Source organism: Lichenostomus cassidix, chromosome 4 (assembly GCF_008360975.1).
Source record: "Lichenostomus cassidix isolate B80296 chromosome 4, HeHo_3.0, whole genome shotgun sequence".
Lineage (NCBI taxonomy): Eukaryota > Metazoa > Chordata > Aves > Passeriformes > Meliphagidae > Lichenostomus > Lichenostomus cassidix.
In genome coordinates, this window is record NC_139484.1 from 57,706,399 (window position 1) to 57,727,157 (window position 20,759).

Below are 20,759 nucleotides of genomic sequence, written 5' to 3' on the forward strand. Positions count from 1 at the left end.
ATTCCCTTCTGCAGGAATTTTGATGCTGTGCAGCCGTTTGTGGCAGGAGATCCCTGTTTTCCAACCATCCCACAGCCCTGCCAGCTAAACCCAAAACCCTCCCCGAGTGTTTTTCCCTTTCCAAATGTCCTTCCCTAATGAACCAGAAACACATGGAGGTTTTTTCCCCCCGAATTCCAGGTTAATTTGAACAAGGCCGTTCCCATCAGCCGTTCTGTACACAAAGAGCTCCACGTTACACTGCAGAAAATCCAATTGTAAACTCCCGACTGAGGCCTTGGGGGAGAGAAACAGGAGATGGGAGCAGCAGAGCTCTCATCCCAGCTCCAGCAGGGAATATTCCCTGCCTTCAGCTCCCCTGAACCTCAAAGGATGGCTCTGATCCTTGTCCTTACCCAGAGCTCCAAGCTTGTTCCCAGAGTTCAGCGATTTTTTTGAGACAAATCAGGGATTTTGCCTCTTTTTTCCTGCTGATTTCAAGGAAGTTGTTGCTAAAATAATGTATGAAAAATGGGATTCATCACATTTCTAAGCCTAAACCTTAATTACTGCTAATTAGTGCAATAAATCTGTCTCAGTGCATGAGGCTGCAGCTGTGACGAGTCCAGGTAGAGCAGCACCTTCTCAGTTCTCTGGATTCTGATTCCTTCAACCTGCAGGGAGGACAAGGCATGGAGGGGCAGGAGACAGGGAATGGCTTCCCAGTGGGAAAGGGGAGCTTGGGCTGGGATGTTGGGAATGAGGGATTGCTGGCTGGGAGGGTGGGGAGGGGCTGGGCTGGAATTGCCAGAGCAGCTGTGGTGCCCCTGGATCCCTGCAGTGTCCAAGGGCAGCTTGGATCCACGTGGGATAGTGGGAATTGTCTCTGCCATGGATGGGATGGGATGGGATGAGTTTTAAGGTCCTTCCCACCCAAACCATTCCATATTTCCATGTAATATGTAATATAATATAATACATAACATATAATGAGTTTATAACATAATAAACTCCATAAACAACATTATCTAATACTATATATAACCATACAAATCCCATATAATTTTCATCTATAATACGATGTAACCAATCAAATCTAATCCTATATCCAGTCTAATCCTTTCCAAAGGAAATGGAGATCCTGGCACTCATGGAAAAGCTTTGCCCCTGCTTTACCCTCTCAGCTCCTCCCAACCCTTCTGCAGTCACTGCAATCCCACCAAGGGTGGAGGATGCTTAAATTACTCCCAGTTTATGGAAATTGGAGAAGAGGGGAAATCCAGCGTTTTCCCTGGAGAGGAGCTCACGCTTCGTTACTCCCTGAGAATCCTGCAGGAAGGGAGGAGGTTGGCCCATCCCTGGATCAGGGAGCAGTCACGAGATAGAAATTGATATAAATTGATATAAAACCACCCTTGTTTAATTTGGTGCTCAATGAACACTTCTTTAACTCAGGACTTGGTGGATTTAGGATGCCTTGGATGAGGACTCTGGAAATTGCTTGACCCTTAATTCCCATGGGGGTCTAATTAATTTATTTCTTAATGAAGCTGCTGATTTTCAGCATTTCTGAAATCAGATTTGGGCTTTATTTGCTCCTCCTGTTTTGTCTCCTGGGTTTTATTTCCTCCTCTTTATTTCCCAGAGCATTTCAAGGCTCAGCTTTCCCAGGAAGCTCCATCTTTGGGTCTGAGAGGTTCTCTGGCATGCCAAGGAGGTGAATCCATGTGGGAATTCCCAGGGAACAAGGGACAGAATGAGGAGAAACTGCCTCAAGTTGTGCCAGAGGTTAAGGTTGGAATTAGGGAAAATTTATTTCCAGAAAGGATGGTCAGGCATTGGAACTGCTCATGGAAATGATGGGATCTTCATCCCTGGAGGGATTTCAGAGCCCTGTGGATGTGATACTTGGGGACATGCGGCAGTGGTGGCCCTGGCATTGCTGGGAATGGTTGGACTCCATGGTCCTGAGGATCTTTCCCAACCTAAACAATTCCACTTCTCTGTGATTCTAAAGCAGCTTTTCCCTCCCACTCATCCCATCTTTTTTTCCCTTCTGCTTTCTGCATCAGACCAAGCAGATGATTAAAAACCCATTGGATTCCACATCTCAATCCACAAGGATTTCCCTTTCTCCTTTGCATTTTCCCTAAACTCAGCACTCCCATCGATCAGTTGCGCAATCAATTCCCTAAATATTCTTTATTTCTAGGCTTTCCTGGAGGCTTTTTTGTTTGTCTATCCCAGGGCTGGGTTGGGATTTAGGTGGGCAGAGGAGCTGCTGATCCATCGTTGGAATGCAGGGAAATGCAGGAGGTCACGGAGCCACAGCCTAAATAAGTGATGGGATGTCATGAAAAATTCCAACTGGAGCACAAGGAGAGTTCAGCACCTGCCAGGAGCTTGCTCGGCTTTTATTTATTTTTAATTTTCCCTCTCTTTTCGAATTCCCTCTGTATTTTATTCATGTTGCTGTCTGGGCAGGCTCAGGGGGTTTCGGGGCTTGTGCAGAAAACAGGGATTTTTTTTTTAAGGAAAAAAAGAGGATCAGACACAGAGAGGGGAAGCACAAAGCCAGAAGAAAAGTGGGAGAAAGCAGGAATGAGCAATGAGGCTGTGAGAGCCTCGTTAGCAGCAGGGAGGGATGAGCAGCAGGATAAAACAGGAATTTCTCCATTCCATGGAGTTTTTGGGGGTGCAGGAAGCTCCGTGCATGCACCTTCTCCTGGGGTTGGATGTTTGGGATGGGATGGAGGTGGGAAGTGGATCCTGACCTTTCCAGGATGCTCTGGGATCTCCAAAGCTACCAGGCTTACCCAAGGGTGACAGTAATCCTGCCCAGTGCAGTGAGAATTGTGGGATCCCTGGAAATGGAACCAGTGGAGCCATTGCCTCTGGGATGGATGGATGGATGGATGGATGGATGGATGGATGGAGGGAATTCCATCCCACGTGGATCAGGAGATGGGAAGGGGTTGGGTTGAGGCAGCCAGGCAGACTCTTCTTCAAGACTGGGAATTTGTAGGATAAGAGGCTTCTCTCCTTTTCTTTTCCAATGTGCTCAGATCCCACTCCCTCCCTGTCCCTGAACGTATTGATATCCGAGTCTTGTATCCATGGATTCTTTGATAGGCTCACCCTGGCATCTGCTGGTTTTGATGAACCCTTTCCTTTCCTTTCCTTTCCTTTCCTTTCCTTTCCTTTCCTTTCCTTTCCTTTCCTTTCCTTCCCAACTCCCAATTCCCAATTCCCAATTCCCTTTTTTCCCTTCCCAATTCCTTTCCCATCCCACACTGGAAGTCTGGAATTTCTCCTCTCCTGTGCCATCACACCAGGAGGTTGGAAAGCCACCAAAATCGCCACCCAAAGTTCCTCTTCCCTGGACAGTGACCCTTGGAATTGGGGTTGGGATCTGTGACTTTGAGTCGCAGGACAAAGATTTGATGAGGATTTGACATCTTAAAAACATGTAGAGAGTGGCTTGGAATAACATCTGGAAAAGCAGCGCCAGGCTTGCAGTTCCTTGCTGGTTTTATCCCGAATTTTGCCATCCCCCATCCCAGCTCCTTTCTCTGGGAGCAGCTTCTGGCTGTAACTTTAATCCTGCTTTTTTTATTTCCTTAAATAATTCCTTTTATTCTTTTTTCTTTTTTCTTTTTTTTTTTTTTTTTTGTGACTAACAATGACCTCAGCTGTTTGTTTAAGGAGTTCATAACCCCACCAGAAATGTTCCAACAACCCCAAGGAAGTTTCCAAGGAACCCTGGGGTTGGGAGCCTCTGGCGTTGATCGGGGCTTCTGCTTTATGTTCCTATCAAACACTAACGAAATTAAAAGGGACGGAGAAAATAAACACGTTTGGGGTAAATAAAGATGAATTTATTTGTCTCCAATGCCGCTGTTGGAGCTCAGAAAGGGCCAGCAGACGGATTGGCCTGCCTGTTGCTAATTCCTGCCAGGAAAACGCGCTGGGAAGAGCGGAATGAGGCAAGAAAACCATGGTGGAAACACATAGGCCTTGGTTTGGGTGGAAAATGCCCAAGGAAAGGGGTTTGGTGCTAAAGCTGGGATGAAAGCTGAGCTGGGCTTGGGTTGGGCTGAGTTGAGTGAGGGGGAAGATCATGGAGGGATCTGCTGGGTTTGGAGGGTTTTATCCATCAGACCTGGAACCACGAGTTTGGTGCCTAAATCCTGGTGGCAGATCCTTGATGTGCCTAAATCCAGGTGTCAAATCCCTGATCCCATTGCCCAAATCCCAGTGTCAGATCCCTGATCCCATTGCCCAAATCCAGGTGACAAATCCCTGATCCCATTGCCCAAATCCAGGTGACAAATCCCTGATTCCAGTGCCCAAATCCCAGTAGCAGAAGAAGTTTCCATGGATGAGTTTGGATCTGCTTTGGCAAATACTCCTCTTAGGAAATTCCATCTACATTAATTTCTTTGGCTTTTTTTTTAACTATTATGTTTATTTTCTGTCTTCTCTTTTTCCTTGTCTTCTTCTTTTCCCTTTCTAATTTTGAATTTCTTTTCCCTTTTTTCCCTTTCCTTTTTCCCTCTTTCCCTTTTCCTTCTTTTTTTTGCTTCATTTTTCTTTCTTTCATTTCCTTATTGCTATTTTCTTTTTTTGGCTTTTCATTTTATGTTTTCACTTTTCCCTCTTTTTTCCTTCTTCCTTTTCCCTCTTGCTTTTCTTCTCCCTTTTTCCTTCCTTTTTCTTTCTTTTCTCTTCTTGCTTCTTTCCTTCTCTTCTCTTCTCTTCTCTTCTCTTCTCTTCTCTTCTCTTCTCTCTTTTCTCTTTCTTCTCTCTTCTTTCTTTTTACTTTCTTTTATCTTTCTTTCTTTTCCCTTCGTTCTTTTTACTTTCTGTTTTCTTTCTTTTCCCCTTTTCCCTTTATTTCCATTATTTTCCCCTTTTCCCCCTTCCACATTCACCCCAACCTCCCCAGCACTGTTTTCTCCCATTTCAAATCCCCCAAAATTCTGGAAAACACCTTCCGTGGAGACACTGCTGATCCTTGGGACAGCAGGAACATCAGATTTAGGGAACACCTGTGGATCCTTTCCTAAACCGGGACTTATTTAGGATCCATCCCATCCTTTAGGAATCCTCTGACCCCAAACCTCCCTTTCCAGCCCCATTAATGTCCTTAAAGAGCGTTTTTAACCCCAAAAGGGATTTTTTTCTTCTTCCCCCATCACCGTGGGGTGTCAAATTTCCCAATCCTATCTCCTTTCCCCCCGGGAATCGCTTTGGACCGAGGTGACAACTCCTCCTGCCCATCCTACCCCATCCATTCCCGGGACTTCTGCCCTGGAAGGGAATTTCGCAGCCACTCCTCTCCCTCCAGCTCCAGCTCTTGGCACCCGAAAGCTCCCTTTGTTTGTACCTTTCCAGGGCTGTGACAATGAGCGCGGGGCCATCCAGGGGTTAGTGTGACACTCCAAGGAAAAAGCCTTGCCTTTTGTTTTCCAGAGGTTCTTGGGTTGCTTTTATCTCCAACAAATATCCATAAATCCTGCCGGGGCTCCCCGTGCCCGGGGCCGTCTGGCGGATGGGATCAAATCCTGCCTCGGCTCCTGCTCAGCATCAGTTTAATCCCAGGAATGTGTGTCCTGCAGGATTTGGGGCTTTTAATTAATCGGGAGCAGGACTTGGGTCATCCAGGAGTTTTTTCCAGGTTGCCAAAAGCATGGCACGGAGTTTTTTTAACTCCATGCTTTTGTTCCTCACAAATTCCGAGTTCCTGAAATGTTTTGGATGCACCAAAAAGGGAACAGGTTCAAATAAACTCGGGATTTTCTCCGGAGGAGGAGGTTGTAGAGGGGGAGAGAGGCTGGCTGTGCTCCCAGGCAGAGCTGGCATGAGTGGGGATGTTAAATCCTCTTTTATCATGGAATTGTGGAATGGGTTGGGTGGAAAGGACCTTAGAGAACCTGGTGCCACCTCCTTCCTCACCTTCCGCCATCCCAGAGTGCTCCGAGCTTCATCCAACCTGGCCTTGGACACTCCTTTGGGAAATCTGTTCCAGGAGCTGGGAAGGGTCTGGAGAACTCCTGAGGGAGCTGGGAAAGGAGCTGAGCCTGGAGCAGAGGAGGCTCAGGGGGACCTTGTGGCTCTGCACAACTGCTGCCAGGAGGGGACAGCCGGGGGGTCAGGCTGTGCTCCAGGGAACAGGGACAGGAGGAGAGGGAACAGCCTCAGGCTGGGCCAGGGGAGGCTCAGGGTGGATTTTGGGGAAATTCCTGCTGGCAAGGGCTGTCCAGCTCTGGTGGAGTCCCCATGGCTGGAGGGATTTCAGAGCCCTGTGGATGTGGCACTTGGGGACATGGGGCACTGGTGGCGTCATCCCCCAAATCCCCATCTCCTGGTGTGTCCCTGGGACCATCCAAGGTGTTCTCCCCTCTTGCAATGATTTATTTTATATTTCCGTTTATATTTGTTCCCCTCTGCCACCCCTCCCCGGGGACACTCTGCTGGCTCCTCTGTCACCCCAGGCACCTCTAGGACCTTCAGGCCACCTCCAAAGGGTGCTGCCGCCTCAGCCTCGGCCCCTAATGAGCAATCAAGAGTTCTCTAATTAGCAAATCCCCGTTCCTGGAAGCAGAAAAAGGTCACGGAGTCATCAGACCACCCGCGGGTTCCTGCATCCCGCAGGTGTTCAACTCCTTGGAGCAAGGAGACCCAATCCCTTTGTTTCCAATAAAAAAGCCCCACGGAGCAGCAATTCCAGGGCTCAGGCTGCCTCCTGCAAAGCCAGGCCGGGGCTGTGCCGTGTGCTTTGTGTTTACAGTGGAGCTTAAAGAAATAAGCATCAGTTACATAGGGGGGAAAAATGAGAACGCTCTCAAATTGGACCCCAGGGCAAGGCTGGCCGAGAACAATGGATCTGCTAAACAAAACCTCCGAGGGAAAGGAGGAAGTTATCAGGAAAAGCAGGGATGTATTAGTTCAGTTTCTTCAACAAAAAAAAAAAAAGAAAAAAAAAAAAGAAAAAAAAAAAAGAGGGAAGCATTCCAAGCACTTGAACTTGAGCGGATCCATTTCGCCGCCCAGACGTTCTCCCCCAGCGCGGCCGAGTGACCCCGGGCAGCGTCGGGATCGAGGAGCTCTCAGTTCCCTCCGTGGCAGCTGGGAGAGGAGCAGGAGAAGCAGGAGGAGGAGGAGGAGGAGGCAGCAGCCTCTGCCTCCCGTCACGCGTCCGTCCTGGAGAGGAGACGGCCGGCCGGCGCTGGGATGCGGCGCTCGGTGGGAAGAGGGCAGCCAGAGTTTAGGAGGCCACGGCCTGACGATGGTTTCCTGCTGGGCCAAGGGACCTGCAGGCTCCCAGAGCGCCGTGTCCCATGATATTTTTATCTTTTCCTGGGGTTTTTTGGGAGGAAAAGTGCTGCAAACCCTCCATGGGTCATTGCGCGGTTGCTCCCGCGGGATTTGCCGCGGATTCCATCCAGGGTTCATGGCAGGGAAAAGCAGAGGAGCTGCTTTATCTCTCTCTATTCCCAGCTTTTCTATGTCCAACCTGCTTTATCTCTCTCTGTTCCCAGCTTTTCCACATCCAACCCATGCCGGTGAGCTCTTCCCATCGTTTCCCAGCGTTTCCATCGCTCGCCAGCCCGGGGAGGGTGGGAGGAAGCGCTGCTAATCCTCATTAAATGTATAAATTTATGGCCCCGTGGTGCTGCGGTGTTTAATCAGGGCTCCGTGACTGTGCCGTGCTCCGGGTACAAGTTCAGTGCAAGGTGAATCTTGGCTGAGATAATCTGGAAGTTCAGCCGGAGGTGAAGGCAGCGGCGGCTCCTCCAGCCCGCCCGGGGTGAGCAAGAGGTCACCTCCTTCTTTTTTTTTTTTTTTCTTTTTTTTTGTTTTTTTTTTTAGCCCCTTTCTCAACGTGTAAACACAAGAAAAATGCAACTTTGGCATCAGCTGAGCAGCAAACAGTGAAGGGAAGCGTGCAGTGCTTGGCCCCGTGGGGACGCCGGTGGTTTTTGGGATATCGGGAGAGGTTTGGTTCAAACATCACAGATCTCATGGGGTTTTGTCACCATGGGAAGAAGGAATCCTCAGGGTTTTCTGGGTGTCCCAGCCCTGTGCTGGTGGCACTTACTGGCCTCCGTCTGTCCCCAAACGTGGCTCGGTGTCACCTGCTCCCTGACCCCTCCTGGTCCCAAAGCTCTCTGGCTGCTCCGTCGATGAGCTGGCAACACTTCCTCCTAAAAAAGTGGCATTAAAATGATCTCTTTTCCCTTTTTGGGATGATTTTTTCCCAAATGGGACAATGCTGGAGGTGGTTTCCTATGAGTTTATTTGGAGAACTTCTGATTTCTCCCCTCTGAACTCCCTTTCCTGCGTTTAGGGAGTGTTGTGCTTTTTTTCTTCCCCTGTTTGCTCTTCCCTGACTAAAGGATCGTCTGCTGCTGAAATATTGGGATTTTCCACATTATTTCCTAATATTTTCTTTGATTTTGACATGTGGGCCAGGCAGGGAAATCCAGCAGGCCATGCACACCTGGAATACAGCATTGGAAGAGGAATTCTGTACAGACAGGATACCTGAGCAGGGAGTCATCATCTCCCCACCACGGAGCTTTCCCAAAATCCACCTTCTCCTCCCTAAAACACCTCTGAGGACAATTATCTCCACCCTGAATTTCTGAATAATTATCACATCCCAAATTTCTCCCCTGTGGTGATCCAGGAGGATTTCTCCAGCTCCATCCTCGCTGGGTGCAGCTCCACCAAAACCCGATCCGGGGGATGCTGCTACAGGAGACATCTCTGCCTCGGGAATGAATCCCCCTTTGTGGCTGCTCAATGGAAAAGCCAAGTGTTATTCAATAGTGGAATTCCCTGTGGAACGCTCTTCCGAGGCTCTTTCATTCCTCCTGGCTCCTGCCCAGTATTGTCCCCGCGAGTCGTGTGAGGGTCTGGAGGGTGGAAATTCGCCTTTCTCCGGGCCCAGCCTTCCCTGCAAACTTGTGAACCTGCCTGGAGAATGGGATGAGTCCAAGGGATTATTTTTAGGAGTGTAAATTGGCCACTAAATCCAGCGGCTCCGTTTCCTTTTGTTCCCATGGCCATTCATAAAATCCCCCTATCCTGGTGTTATCGCTGGGAACAACTGATTTGACCCCGAAATGTTGAAATCCCAGGGGTTTTGCACCAAATCATTTTCAGGCCTTGTTTCTTTTACTTTCCGTGTTCAGAGAAATTCGGGATTTCCCTAGAATTTAGCAGAGCTTTCCCTGCAGGCAGAGATCCAGCGGGTGACTAAATCCACGCCCTGAGCTCAGCCTGGGGGACTTCCCAGGGCTGTCACCCCAACACGTGGTGCTGATCCCCAGTGTCCCCACTGGACAGCCCTTTCCAGGAAGGAATTTTCTCAGTATCCTGCCTGGCACCTCTCATCCTGACCCTTTTTGCCTGCAATGAGATCCCAAATCCCCTCCTGGCAGCAGTTGTTCAGAGCCACAAGGTCCCCCTGATCCCCCTTTTCTCCAGGCTGAGCTCCTTTCCCAGCTCCCTCAGCCACTCCTGGGGCTCAGAAACACAAATTTTCTGAGGTAAAGTTCTGTGAAGGTTTTAACGAGACCCTGGGAAGGAATTCCTTCGGGAAGAGGAGAAAAGTCAACGCTGTGTAATTCCAGCGTGGCTTCAAAGCAGGTGGAAAGCCAGAGGTGGAAATCCAGAGGTTTTCCTCCTAATAAACTATGAACGTTTGCAGATGGAAAACCAGGAGATCTCTCGGTGCAAAAAGCTTTCTGGAAATCTGGGTTATCACAAATACAAAAACCTATAAACAGGCAATAATGTGAAGCTGAAAATAATCCAGACTGGACAGATTTGGGCTTTGTTGGTCTCAAACCTCTCTCCATTACAAACTGTCTTGGCTGCCATATATCCTTCCAGATTCTTCTCATGGTTTGTTGTTTTTTTTCCTCAGGAACTGTTTGACTTTTGCAGATATAAAGAGAAAAAGAAAAATTAAATTGCTGCTGTTAAATTGCAAAGTCAGTCCAGTTAAATGTGAGGTGAGGAGCTTGGAATTGGTTCCCCTCTCTCCAGGAGGAAGGACAGCCCTGGGTGGGACATCCCAGGAGACCCAGAGGTGTCACTTGGGGTTGTTGTGCCTCACAGAGAGATCCGAGCAGGATTCTCGGATCTGCAGTAACTCCCAGAAATCCAGGTTAATTCAGATTAACCATCCCTGTTGATCCTTTCCTTGTCCATCACCAGTTCCCTGCTGGGACTCTCCAACCCCTCACTCCAAGGACAGCCAATTCCCAGGGCAAATCCTCCTTTCCAGTGAAACCAGTAACAAATCCTCTCCTGTTTTCACTTAGGCCCCGTTTCCCCCTCCGTGCCTTTCACAATCCAACAACAAACATCATGTTCCAATTCCTGGTGCCTTTTCATTTTGGGAACGCTATTGTCCAAACCCCACGTCTTCCCAGGGGTTGGAATATTTCTTTCTCTTTCAGTATTCCTTTCCCACGAGGCGTAATTGAAACCTCCCCAAAATAAATTATTTGCGCTGCGCTTGTCCGTGGCTGCTGCTGTTGGAAGCTCCTTGGGTTTTTGTAATCCATGACAATTCCCTGCTGGCTGGTGGGAGGGAGTGGTGGGATCCCAGTGGTGGGATGGGTTATGGATGTGGGCAAACTGGGAATTGCCGCTGGTTTTCCATGGTTTTGTGGGAGTCCCCACCAGGACCAGGTGGTACCTGGCTGTTTTCTGTCCTGCTGGAGCATCTTGTCCCATCCTCCAGGTGGGACACAGGTTGTTGTCACTCTTGTTGTCACGTCTCCTGAGGAGCTGTGCTGTTCCATCAGGGAAAGGAGCTTTTGAGAGGAAATATCTCCAAGGGTTCAGGAGTTCAAGGTGTGATCTTATAAAGATTAAGGCAGGGCTGGTTTTTGGAACGTGTTGGGTCAAAGGTTGTACATTTCAGGGGCCAAAAACACTGGGAAGAGGAACATCAGGCTCAGAAATAAGGACTGAAAGGGTGATAAACACCCTTAGGACACCAGAGTTGGAGAAATAATGACTAGAAGGGTGATAAACATCCTCAGGACACAAGAATTGGAGAAATAAGGACTGAAAGGGTGATAAACATACTCAGGGCACAAGAATTGGAGAAATAAGGCGTGAAAGGGTGATAAACATCCTCAGGGCACAAGAATTCCCTAATACAGGCTTTTGTTGAAGGGAAGGTTTAGTTCTTTATGGAATGTTTCCCACCAATCGTTGTGCCATCTCATCCCCTGGGATGGTACTAGCAGAGGAAAGTCCTTTCCGATCCATCTTGACGGAATCCAAATCCATCCAATCCCACCAAATCCATCTCGGTGCTCTGCCTTGTCCCTGGGAGGAAATCTGGTAGTGGATCAGAGGGAAAAGACGCTTTTTTCTGGGATGGAATCCCAGAACTTCCTGATCTGAAGGGACCTTGAGGGCTCATCTGGGGAAGGAATGGATGGAAGAAAGGAATGGATGGATGGATGGATGGATGGATGGATGGATGGATCCCTGTCCTGTGCATCCTGGAAAAAACCCAGCAATGGGATTTTCCACCACATCTGTAGGGAAGTTGTCCCAGTGCAAGATGGATCTCACTCCAAAGAAATTCTTCCTTATGTGGAGATCAAACTTTTCCTGTGGCACCTTGGAGTCTTTGCTCCTTGTCTTCTCCAGGTGGTTTCTTGTGGAGAGAGATCTTCCTCCTCCTCTTCCTCCTCCTCCTCCTCCTCCTCCTCCTCCTCCTCTTCCTGGTAGCCACCTTTAAGGACTGGAAAGCCATGGTGAGTGAACATCTATGCGACCGAATTCCTTCCCATTTCCTGGGAAAATCGATGCATTCCCATGGGAATTTCCTGCCGGTCAGCAGCTTCTGGTGCTGTTGGGGGATGGTGCAGTCACAGTGTCATCCCTGGCGGTGTCCAAGGCCAGGTTGGACAGGGCTGGGAGCAGCCTGGGACAGTTGGAGGTGTCTCTGCCCATGGAATGGGGGTGGGAATGGATGGGATCTGAGGTCCTTCCCATCCCAACCATTCCATGATTCCCTGACTGTGACAGAGTGTGAGCGTGCAAACGCCGGCGCTGGCTTTGATCCGGATCCAGGAGCTCTGGCAGAGCTTCCAAACTGTGCTTGGAATCACTTTGGATTCACATTCCGGGATTCCTGGCTTGGCCGGGAGGGTTTGATCCAAACTCAGTGCTGTCATCAGGCAGAACAAACTGTCCCTGCTCTCCTTCCCATCCACAGAGAGATGCAGAGTCAAACCCTGGCCTCATTTCCTCCTGCAGGGACATTCCGACCATCCTTGCCCTGTGCTTGAGGTGAGGGGCATAAAAATGTGTTTGCTTGGGTGAAAAGGACATTTTTGAAGAGTTTGAGGTGATGATGCTGCAAGGGGAGTGAAAAGGAAGTGGTTTTGAGGTAGAGCTGACGGTTGGAGTCGATGATGTGAGAGGTCTTTTCCAGTTTAAATGATTCCGTGAGTCTGGGATTCCATTAAGTGGGGGTTGGTTCTTCCTAGGGGAGCCTGGGATAGGGCTGGGAACTGGCTGCTGGTTTAATCCTTTCATTCCAGCATTTCCTTCTCTTGAATTCGACTGTTTCAATTTGAATACAAGTTCATACATGTGTATAAAACCAATCTTAATATTTTTAATACTTTTTTCTGGCGTCTTATTCAAACCATCCTCCACTCCTCCATTTCTATAAAGCTGTACCTACACCTCTCCCTGCTCCTGCACAAGGTGTTCCTGCAACCCTGGGAAGACACAGATCCTCAGCCCTGAGCACATCTGCAGCTTCCCGTGCTTACCCCATTCCCACACCATCATAATGAAAGCTCTTTATTTTTCCCTCCTTTCCTTTCCCTTTCCCTTTCCCTCCTCTCGTTTCCCTTTCCCTCCTTTCCTTTCCTTTCCCTTCCCTTCTCCTCTTCTCTTTTTCCTTCCGCCCCGATGGATGTGCTGTCGAGTTTGATTTATGGTCTTGAAAGGGAGACTCCAGTTTAAAGAATTAATGGAATTTGCATATTTGATTTGGAAACTCCCCCGGCAGACCCGCGGCAGCCTCCGGCTTTTTCCTTTCCCTTTTTATTTTTATTTTTTTTTCTCCCCCCCCAGCCCGTTCAGATTTAGCAGCAGAGGTGAAAAGTTGAAGCAGTAAAACCAATAAAACTGCATTTATTTGACAGATAAATCGTCTGGAGGCAGCTTGGCCTGAACCTTGGGGTTTCCTCCTGCAGGACCTTTCCCCATGGCCGGGCCAGGAGCGCCGGCAGCCGAGGCCAAAGGTGTCATCCTTGGACCTGCTGGGCCAAAAAAGATGGATGTGGGCAAAGGGTTGGAAAATACACAGCCCATCCATCACTGTCGGGAGCCACCCAGGGGGATTAGGCTCTGGGAGAGCTCCGGGAAGGGCCAGGCTGAGGTGGGAGTGTTGGGAGTGGGGAATTGCTAGAAAAAATCTCCCAAATGAGTTGGGAAAGCACTTGGAGATCGAGTCCAGTCTTTCTGCAGCGCTGCCCAGGTCACCACTGCCCCATGTCCCCAAGTGCCACATCCACAGGCCTCTGAAATCCCTCAGGGATGGGGACTCCATCAGGCTGGACAAGGCTTTCCAGGAAGGAATTTCCCCAAATCCACCCTGAGCCTTCCCTGGCCCAGCCTGAGGCTGTTCCCTCTCCTCCTGTCCCTGTTCCCTGGAGCACAGCCTGACCCCCCAGCTGTCCCCTCCTGGCAGCAGTTGTGCAGAGCCACAAGGTCCCCCTGAGCCTCCTTTGCTCCAGGCTCAGCTCCTTTCCCAGCTCCCTCAGGAGTTCTCCAGACCCTTCCTGGCTTTGTTCCCTTCCTTGGACACCTCCAGCCCCTCAGGGTCTCTCTTGTCAGGAGAGGCCCAAAATTGCCCCAGGAATCGAGGTGTGGCCCCAGCTGTGCCAGCACAGGGATGGTCACTGCCCTGGTCCTGCTGCCACCCCATTCCTGGTACAACCCTGGTGCCCTTTGCCTTCTTGGCCACATGGGCACCCCTGAGCTCCTGTAGAGCTGCTATCGATGTCTCCAGGTCGTCAGAGTTTCTCTGGCAGTGGGAAGCCATTCCCTGTGTTCTCCAAGCCTTGTCCCCAGTCCCTCTGCAGGTCTCCTGGAGCCCCTTTGGGCCCTGCCAGGGGCTCGGAGCTCTCCCTGGCTCCTTCCCTTCTCCAGGGAAACATTCCCAGCATTCCCAGCTCTCCCAGCCTGTCTCCAAAGCAGAGCAGCTCCATGTCCCTCTGAGCTCCTGCACAACTCCCAAACCTCTGCCAGAACAAATCCCAGTGTTTTAATTTCCAACTTCTCCAACCTTTCCTAACCTCACATTTTCATTTCCTTGCTTCCTTCCTCCCTCCCTTTCCTCCTGCTCTTTATTCCCCCTCCCCACCAAGGGCTACCTGGCCGCGCACTTTCCGTGGCAAGAACTCGCCGGGCTTTGTTTGGGCTTTGCCCGAGGCACGTTCAGCCTCCCGGGGCCACCAGCAAGAGTCCTTTGGTGCGTTGTGGGGGTTCCCTTTGAGGCTGTACAACCATGCAACTCCTCCCAGCAGCCGCCAAGCCCCGCGGAAGCGTTTTGGCCCCGGCGCTCGGGCCTGAAAAGCGCCTGTGAAATCATATTTAAGGTTGTCTCTCTCGAAGGTGCCCCTTGGAAAAACCTCCCGCCAACGATGTTCAGCTCGGGTTTGGAGTTGGACACAAAGGCCCCGCCGGACAAAGCCGAGCGGGACCCGGGCTGGAAAAGCCCTCTGAGGTCCCGGCTAATCCGTCCCCCCCGCCAGCCCGGGGGATTGTTCCCAACAGCTTGTTTTCCTTGCCCTGACCTACATAGTCAAAAAGAATCTTGTTGCACATTTTTGTTTTGTATCTGGAGGTCTCGGAGGAGCTAAATCCCCTTCTTGGCGGGGCAGGATGCGTTGTTAAACAGCGCCGGGGCCTCCAGGAGCACCATGGCGACAAGGGGACAATGAGGCCTCTATGGGCCCCGCTCGGCCATGGACGGGCCCGGCCTCTGGCGGCTCCGCGGTGGGCAAGGGACGCGATGAAGACGTCCACGCGCTTGGCAGCCTGTCCCCAAACACAGTGGTCACAGCGGCGCTCCAAGGCTTTGGGATCTTTGCGAGGGGGGAAAGGCAGGAGCTCTTAATTAACCTGCTGGGGCTGGTGAGGAGGTGGAGGAGGTGAAGAACCGGGAATGCTGGGCTGTGGCTCGATGGGTGGGTGGAGGAGCTGAGTCCTCGTGGAGGTGAGGAGACCCACGTGTGGGGAAGGCATGGGAGCTGCTGATTTTTAAGGAAAATAAATATGGGAGTGGTGCAAGAAGAGGGCATTTGGGGAACCTGAGCTGTGCCCTCATGGATGCATGGAGAATCCGAGTCCTCATGGAGGTGAAGAGATCCACGTGTGGGGAAGGGCTCCTCTTGGAGGTGAGGAGATCCACATGTGGGGAAGGCATGGATGCTCCTGGTTTTTAAGGAAAATAAGGATGGGAATGGTGCGGGAAGAGGAATTTAGAGAACCTGGGCTGTGCCCTCATGGATGCATGGAGAATCCGAGTCCTCACGAAGTGTGGAGATCTGTGTGTGGGGAAGACATGGGAGCTGCTGGTTTTTAAGGAAAATAGGGATGGGAATGGTGTGGGAAGAGGGCATTTAAGGAAGCTGGGCTGTAGTTTGCCCATCCATCACCTGTTTGGGAGAAGTGGGGTGGTTTGTGGGGATGAAGGGCTGCAGGTGGGGATTTTGGCACTCTGGACTGTCACGGATGGCTGAGTTAATCCCTTTTCCTTCCCCTGCTGCCAAGGCCTGGTGGTTTCTCTTTCCAGCGTCTGGAAAGCACCTGGGACTCCCAGGCTGAGGGAGCTGCACTCACCCAAAATAACCCCCTGAGTTCCTGCAAAGCTGTCACAGCTCCTGGGGGAGCTCTGGGCCTTGGAGACACTTCCAAAATTCTTGGAAGGTGTTGGGATGGACCAAGGGTGATGAGAAATCCGTGGGGAATGGTTGGAACAGCACTGGGGTTGTTTGGGACAGAAGTCTGGGGTGACTTGGACCCCAGAAGTCTCCTCCTGCCATAGCTGAGAGGGTCAGGGTGCTGGGGTTGTTTGTCACCCATGCCCTCGGAGTGTCTCAGACCTCAAATCCCCCCCACATCCCAAAAACAGGCATTGCAGAGCAGGAATGCTTGATAGCTAAATTAATACAGCCCTGCACAAATTAACATTCATAACTTAATAATGAATTATTATCAATTTAATAATTAAATGCTAATAGAACAACATTAAACAAATTAATAAAGCCTGCAGACCATTTTTTATGGATAACTTCATTCAGCTTCCAGGGGAACACCTGCTCTCTTTTCCAGCTTTTCCAAATCCTGTTTGTTTTTCCTCTCCAGCTCTTGGATCTGTTCATCCAGTGGGATTGGTCGACGTATTTGGCTGACTATGGACAACCCACGTGCAAATACCTTCGTGTGAATCCCACCACAGCCCTCATCCTGCTGGAAAAGTGAGTTTTCCCGAATCCTGGGATCATTTCCACCCCCATCTTGCTTTAGCAGCTCATTCCATCCTCGTGAGCAAAGATCTCAGCCCTGGGTGGATGGTGAGAGCTCAAATAGGAAAATCCCATTTGATCCCATTGCCCTGAATCCCACATTATCCAAATTCAATGGCTTGGCTGTGGATTTGTCTTTTTATTGGCTCCTGAGCAGAGCTCGCCTTGTCCTACCAGAAAATCTCCCTGTAAAGATGAACCTCCAGCTCAAAATCCTTTAAAATGTGCTGGGCTGCAGGCAGGAGTGGCCTGAAGTGAAAAATCCCAAATTTTTCAGTGTTTGGGAGGCGTTTGGACAATGCCATCAACAACTTTTGGTTGTGACGTGGTCGGGCAGTTGGACCACATTGTTGTAGGTTCCTTTCCACCTGAAAATATTCTATTTTATTCCTTTTTTTTCTGTATTTTCATTTCTATTTTTATTTCTAGTATTTATATATTTTAAATTTTATTTATTTCCATATTTCTGTATTTCTATTTTTCAACTTCTATATTCATATTTCTATTTATTTTTACTTCTATATTTTTATTTCTATTTATTTCTATATTTCTTTCTATTTCTATATTTCTGTTTCTATATTTTTATTTCTATTTCTATTTTTATTTATTTCTATTTCTATTTTTCTATAACCTATTTTTATCCTCCTATTTCTATATTTTTATTTCTATTTATTTCTATATTTCTTTCTATTTCTATATTTCTGTTTCTATATTTTTATTTCTATTTCTATTTTTATTTATTTCTATTTCTATCTATTTCTATATTTTTATTTCTATTTCAATTTCTATTTCTGTATTTCCATTTGTTTCTATTCCTATATATTTCTATATTTTTATTTCTATTTCTACTTTTATTTATTTCTATTTCTGTATTTCCTTTTTTTCTATATATTTCTATATTTTTATTTCTTTCTAATTTTTTAAAATTTCTGTTTCTATATCTCCATTTACTTCCATTCATTTCCCTATATTTCCATCATTTTATTTCTCCCTATTTCTCTCCACCCTGTTTCTCCCCTGGGACACCCGCAGATGACCAAACCCCAAACCCCTTGGGTCAGCGAGTTATTTTGGGTTTCTCAACCCATCCTTTTCAGGCTGTAGTTCATATGCTCCGCACAGCTCCATCCCAAACCCTGGAGCCGTGCCGGGAACAGCGCCCGGAGCTCGGGATCCCTCTGGGGGTTGTGCCAGTCCTGCGGGCCAGCAGCGAGCGGGGATTTGCCGGAAAAAAGCGGGATTTGCTCTGCTTGTCACCCCTGTGGCGCGTGGGCGGGCAGTGCCACCCGTCCTGCCCGCGGTGGGTCTGCGGCATCCCGGCCTTGGGAGAGCTCCAAGCTGCCTTGGGATGGATCCACTCTGCCCCTTTGCTCCCTGCAGACCTCCCAGCTCGTTTGCTAGATGGTGGGGCGGAGAAAGAACGGAAAAATGGGGATTTGGGATTTTCCAAGCAGCTTCTGCCACAGGTGCTGCAGGGCTGGAGGAGCAGGCAGGAGAGAATCTTCATGGAATCATGGAATGGTTGGGGTTGGAGGGACCTTAAATCCCAGCCCAGCCCAGCCCATCCCATCTCATCCCATCCATGGGCAGGGACACCTCCCACTGTCCCAGGGTGCTCCAAGCCCTGTCCAACCTGGCCTTGGACACCTCCAGGGATGGGGAAGTATTCCAGAATGTACTTCTGGAAATGTGGTCCCGACTCTAAACTCGTCACCTCCTCCTCAAGGAGAAAGAGACCCCAAACCCAACTCCAACTGCTCCTCATGGTCTCAATCCCTGGTTAATCCAACCAAACCCAACTGCAGCCCTGGCAGTGTCCAAGGCCAGGTTGGACACTGGGGCTTGGAGCAGCCTGGGATGGGGAAGGTGCCCATGGCAGCAGGTGGCACTGGGTGGCTTTAAAAGTCTCTTCCAACCTGGATAATTCCCTGAATTTTTGGTTATATGAGTGACCTTGGGGTGTTTGTGAACTCTGGAGTTGCCTCTGTATCCTCATGGTCCAGGGAACCTCCAGTTCCTCTCCAGCAGAGGAGCAGAGCAGATGTCACAGCAGCTCAGGACATCCAGTGTGGGACACGAGGACTAAAATCTGTGTAAAGCACTTTTACACCTCAGAGAATTATTGTTATACTGGGATTTTATGGGTCGTGTCAGCACTGGGTTATTCAGGGCCATGGGTCAGGGGTGGATGTGGAAATGCTGGGGAATGGTTGGATTTGGTGATCTTGGAGAGCTTTTCCAATTGGAAAAAATCTGGGATTTGCAGTGTATTCATGACCCAGCATCCAGGATGTGAAAGTGAGAGGTTTGTTCAGAGCTACCAGAAAAAATTATAGAGAAAAAAAATCCAAACTTATCAAGAATCTGAGAGTTTGGACATGCAGCAGCTGGAAGAGTCAGAGAATTGTGTCAGGCCCTGAGCTGAGATCTGTGGAGAGGCTGGGATTGTGATGGGACAGCAGGAGGGCAGCTCCACACTTGGTGGTGGCATTAAAAAGCCACCAGAACCCAGCCTGGTTCATTTCATAAAGTCATGGAATCATGGAATGGTTTGGGTGGGAAGGAACCCTGAATCCCATCCATTCCTACCCCATCCATGTTCAGGGACAATTCCCACTGTCCCAGGTGGATCCAACCTGCCCTTGGACACTGCAGGGATCCAGGGGCACCACAGCTGCTCTGGCAATTCCAGCCCAGCCCCTCCCCACCCTCCCAGCCAGCAATCCCTCATTCCCAACATCCCAGCCCAACCTCCCCTTTCCCACTGGGAAGCCATTCCCTGTCTCCTGTCCCTCCATGCCTCTGTAAGAAGGAATCCACAGGACAATCCCCACGGATTTTTGGAGTCAATCCCTGCATGTCCCACATCCCAGTGGCTCCATCCTCACCCTCCAGAGGCTCTGCCTTTTCCCACTTTTTCTCCAGCCCCTCGGAGGGTTCTGTATCCATCACCCCGAGTCTCCTCACATCCGCTCCCATCCCGCTGGGAATTCCGCCGGGCCGGTTCGCCGTGTAACCTGTTCTCCTCCTTATCTCTCTCCCTTATCACCCTCTCTCCCAGGATATCCCGGGTGTAAGTATGTGCTCTCTCGGGCTCTCAGCCTCACCTCGCAGGGCCTCGATTGTCTGCTTTCAATGCAGCCCGAAACGCTGGAAATGCAAAGTGCCTCTTTGCGGGGAACCCGATCCTCCCAAATGCACTAATTAGAGCTAAAAGAGGAGCTTTTACCCCGCTGCTTTTTTCCCCTCCCGGATTAATTGAAACAAAGCTCGGCTCTCCCGGAGGTGGTGTTTGTTGACAGGGGTGGGGACAGTGCTGAGCTCTCCTTTCCCTTCCTTTCACTCCCAATCCTGGGATTGGCTTCCGAGCCCTCGGTTATCCCGAGGCTCTGCTCGGAGAAATGAAACCGTGGAGCTGCACAGCCCAACCCAAATCCTGCAGGGTTTTATGTCCTATAGCTTAATTCATTAATAATATTTAATTGTTTCTACCTCCATGTGGTAGCTGGAGATTCCAGCAGCTTCCAGATGCTCCCAGATTTTCCAGATCTGTGGGATTGTTCTGGATGCTCCCAGTTATCCCAAGGCTTTGCTCCGAGAAATGAAACTGTGGAGCTGCACAGCCCAACCCAAATCCTGCAGGGTTTTGTGTCCTGCAGCTCAATTCATTTATAATATTTAATTGTTTCTACCTTCACGTGGTGTCTGGAGATTCCAGCAGCTCCCATCCTTCCCAGTTTCACCAGATCCACCTACCTGGGTTTGTTCTGGGTGCTCCCAGTTATCCCAAAGCTCTGCTTGGAGAAATAAATCTCAGGATCTGCACAGCCCATCCCAGATCCTACAGGGCTCTGTGTCCTGGAGCCTAATTTGTTAATAATATTTAATCATTTCCACCTCCATGTGGTGTCTGGAGATTCCAGCAGCTCCCACCCTTCCCAGATTACCCAGAATCTGTGGGTTTGCTGTGGGATCAGAGCTCCAACTGCAAGTCTTTTCCATGCTTATCTGGAGGTTTATCCATCCAGCTCCTTCCCAATCATCCAAACACATCCCAAGGTTTTCTTGCACGGAATGTGCGTTGCTTCCAGAACATTCTGTGGACCTGAGCAGCTCCCATGGGATGGGAGGTCCCTGGTGGCAGAGGATGTTCTGCTCTAAATTCCCGGTGTGGGGAAGGGCTGG

The 20,759-nt window shown here is 49.6% G+C and overlaps 1 protein-coding gene across 5 annotated transcripts in view; it reads left to right on the forward strand.

The window, feature by feature from the left end:
- The window catches only part of EXOC6B (exocyst complex component 6B), a 254,536-nt gene that overhangs the window by 228,126 nt on the left and 5,651 nt on the right, over positions 1-20,759 (forward strand). For all 5 annotated transcript variants that reach the window (XM_085059335.1, XM_085059336.1, XM_085059337.1 and 2 more), the window contains one exon: positions 16,414-16,526. In XM_085059335.1, coding sequence (XP_084915461.1) covers positions 16,414-16,526 — 113 coding nt within the window. The remainder of the gene's footprint in view (positions 1-16,413; positions 16,527-20,759) is intronic.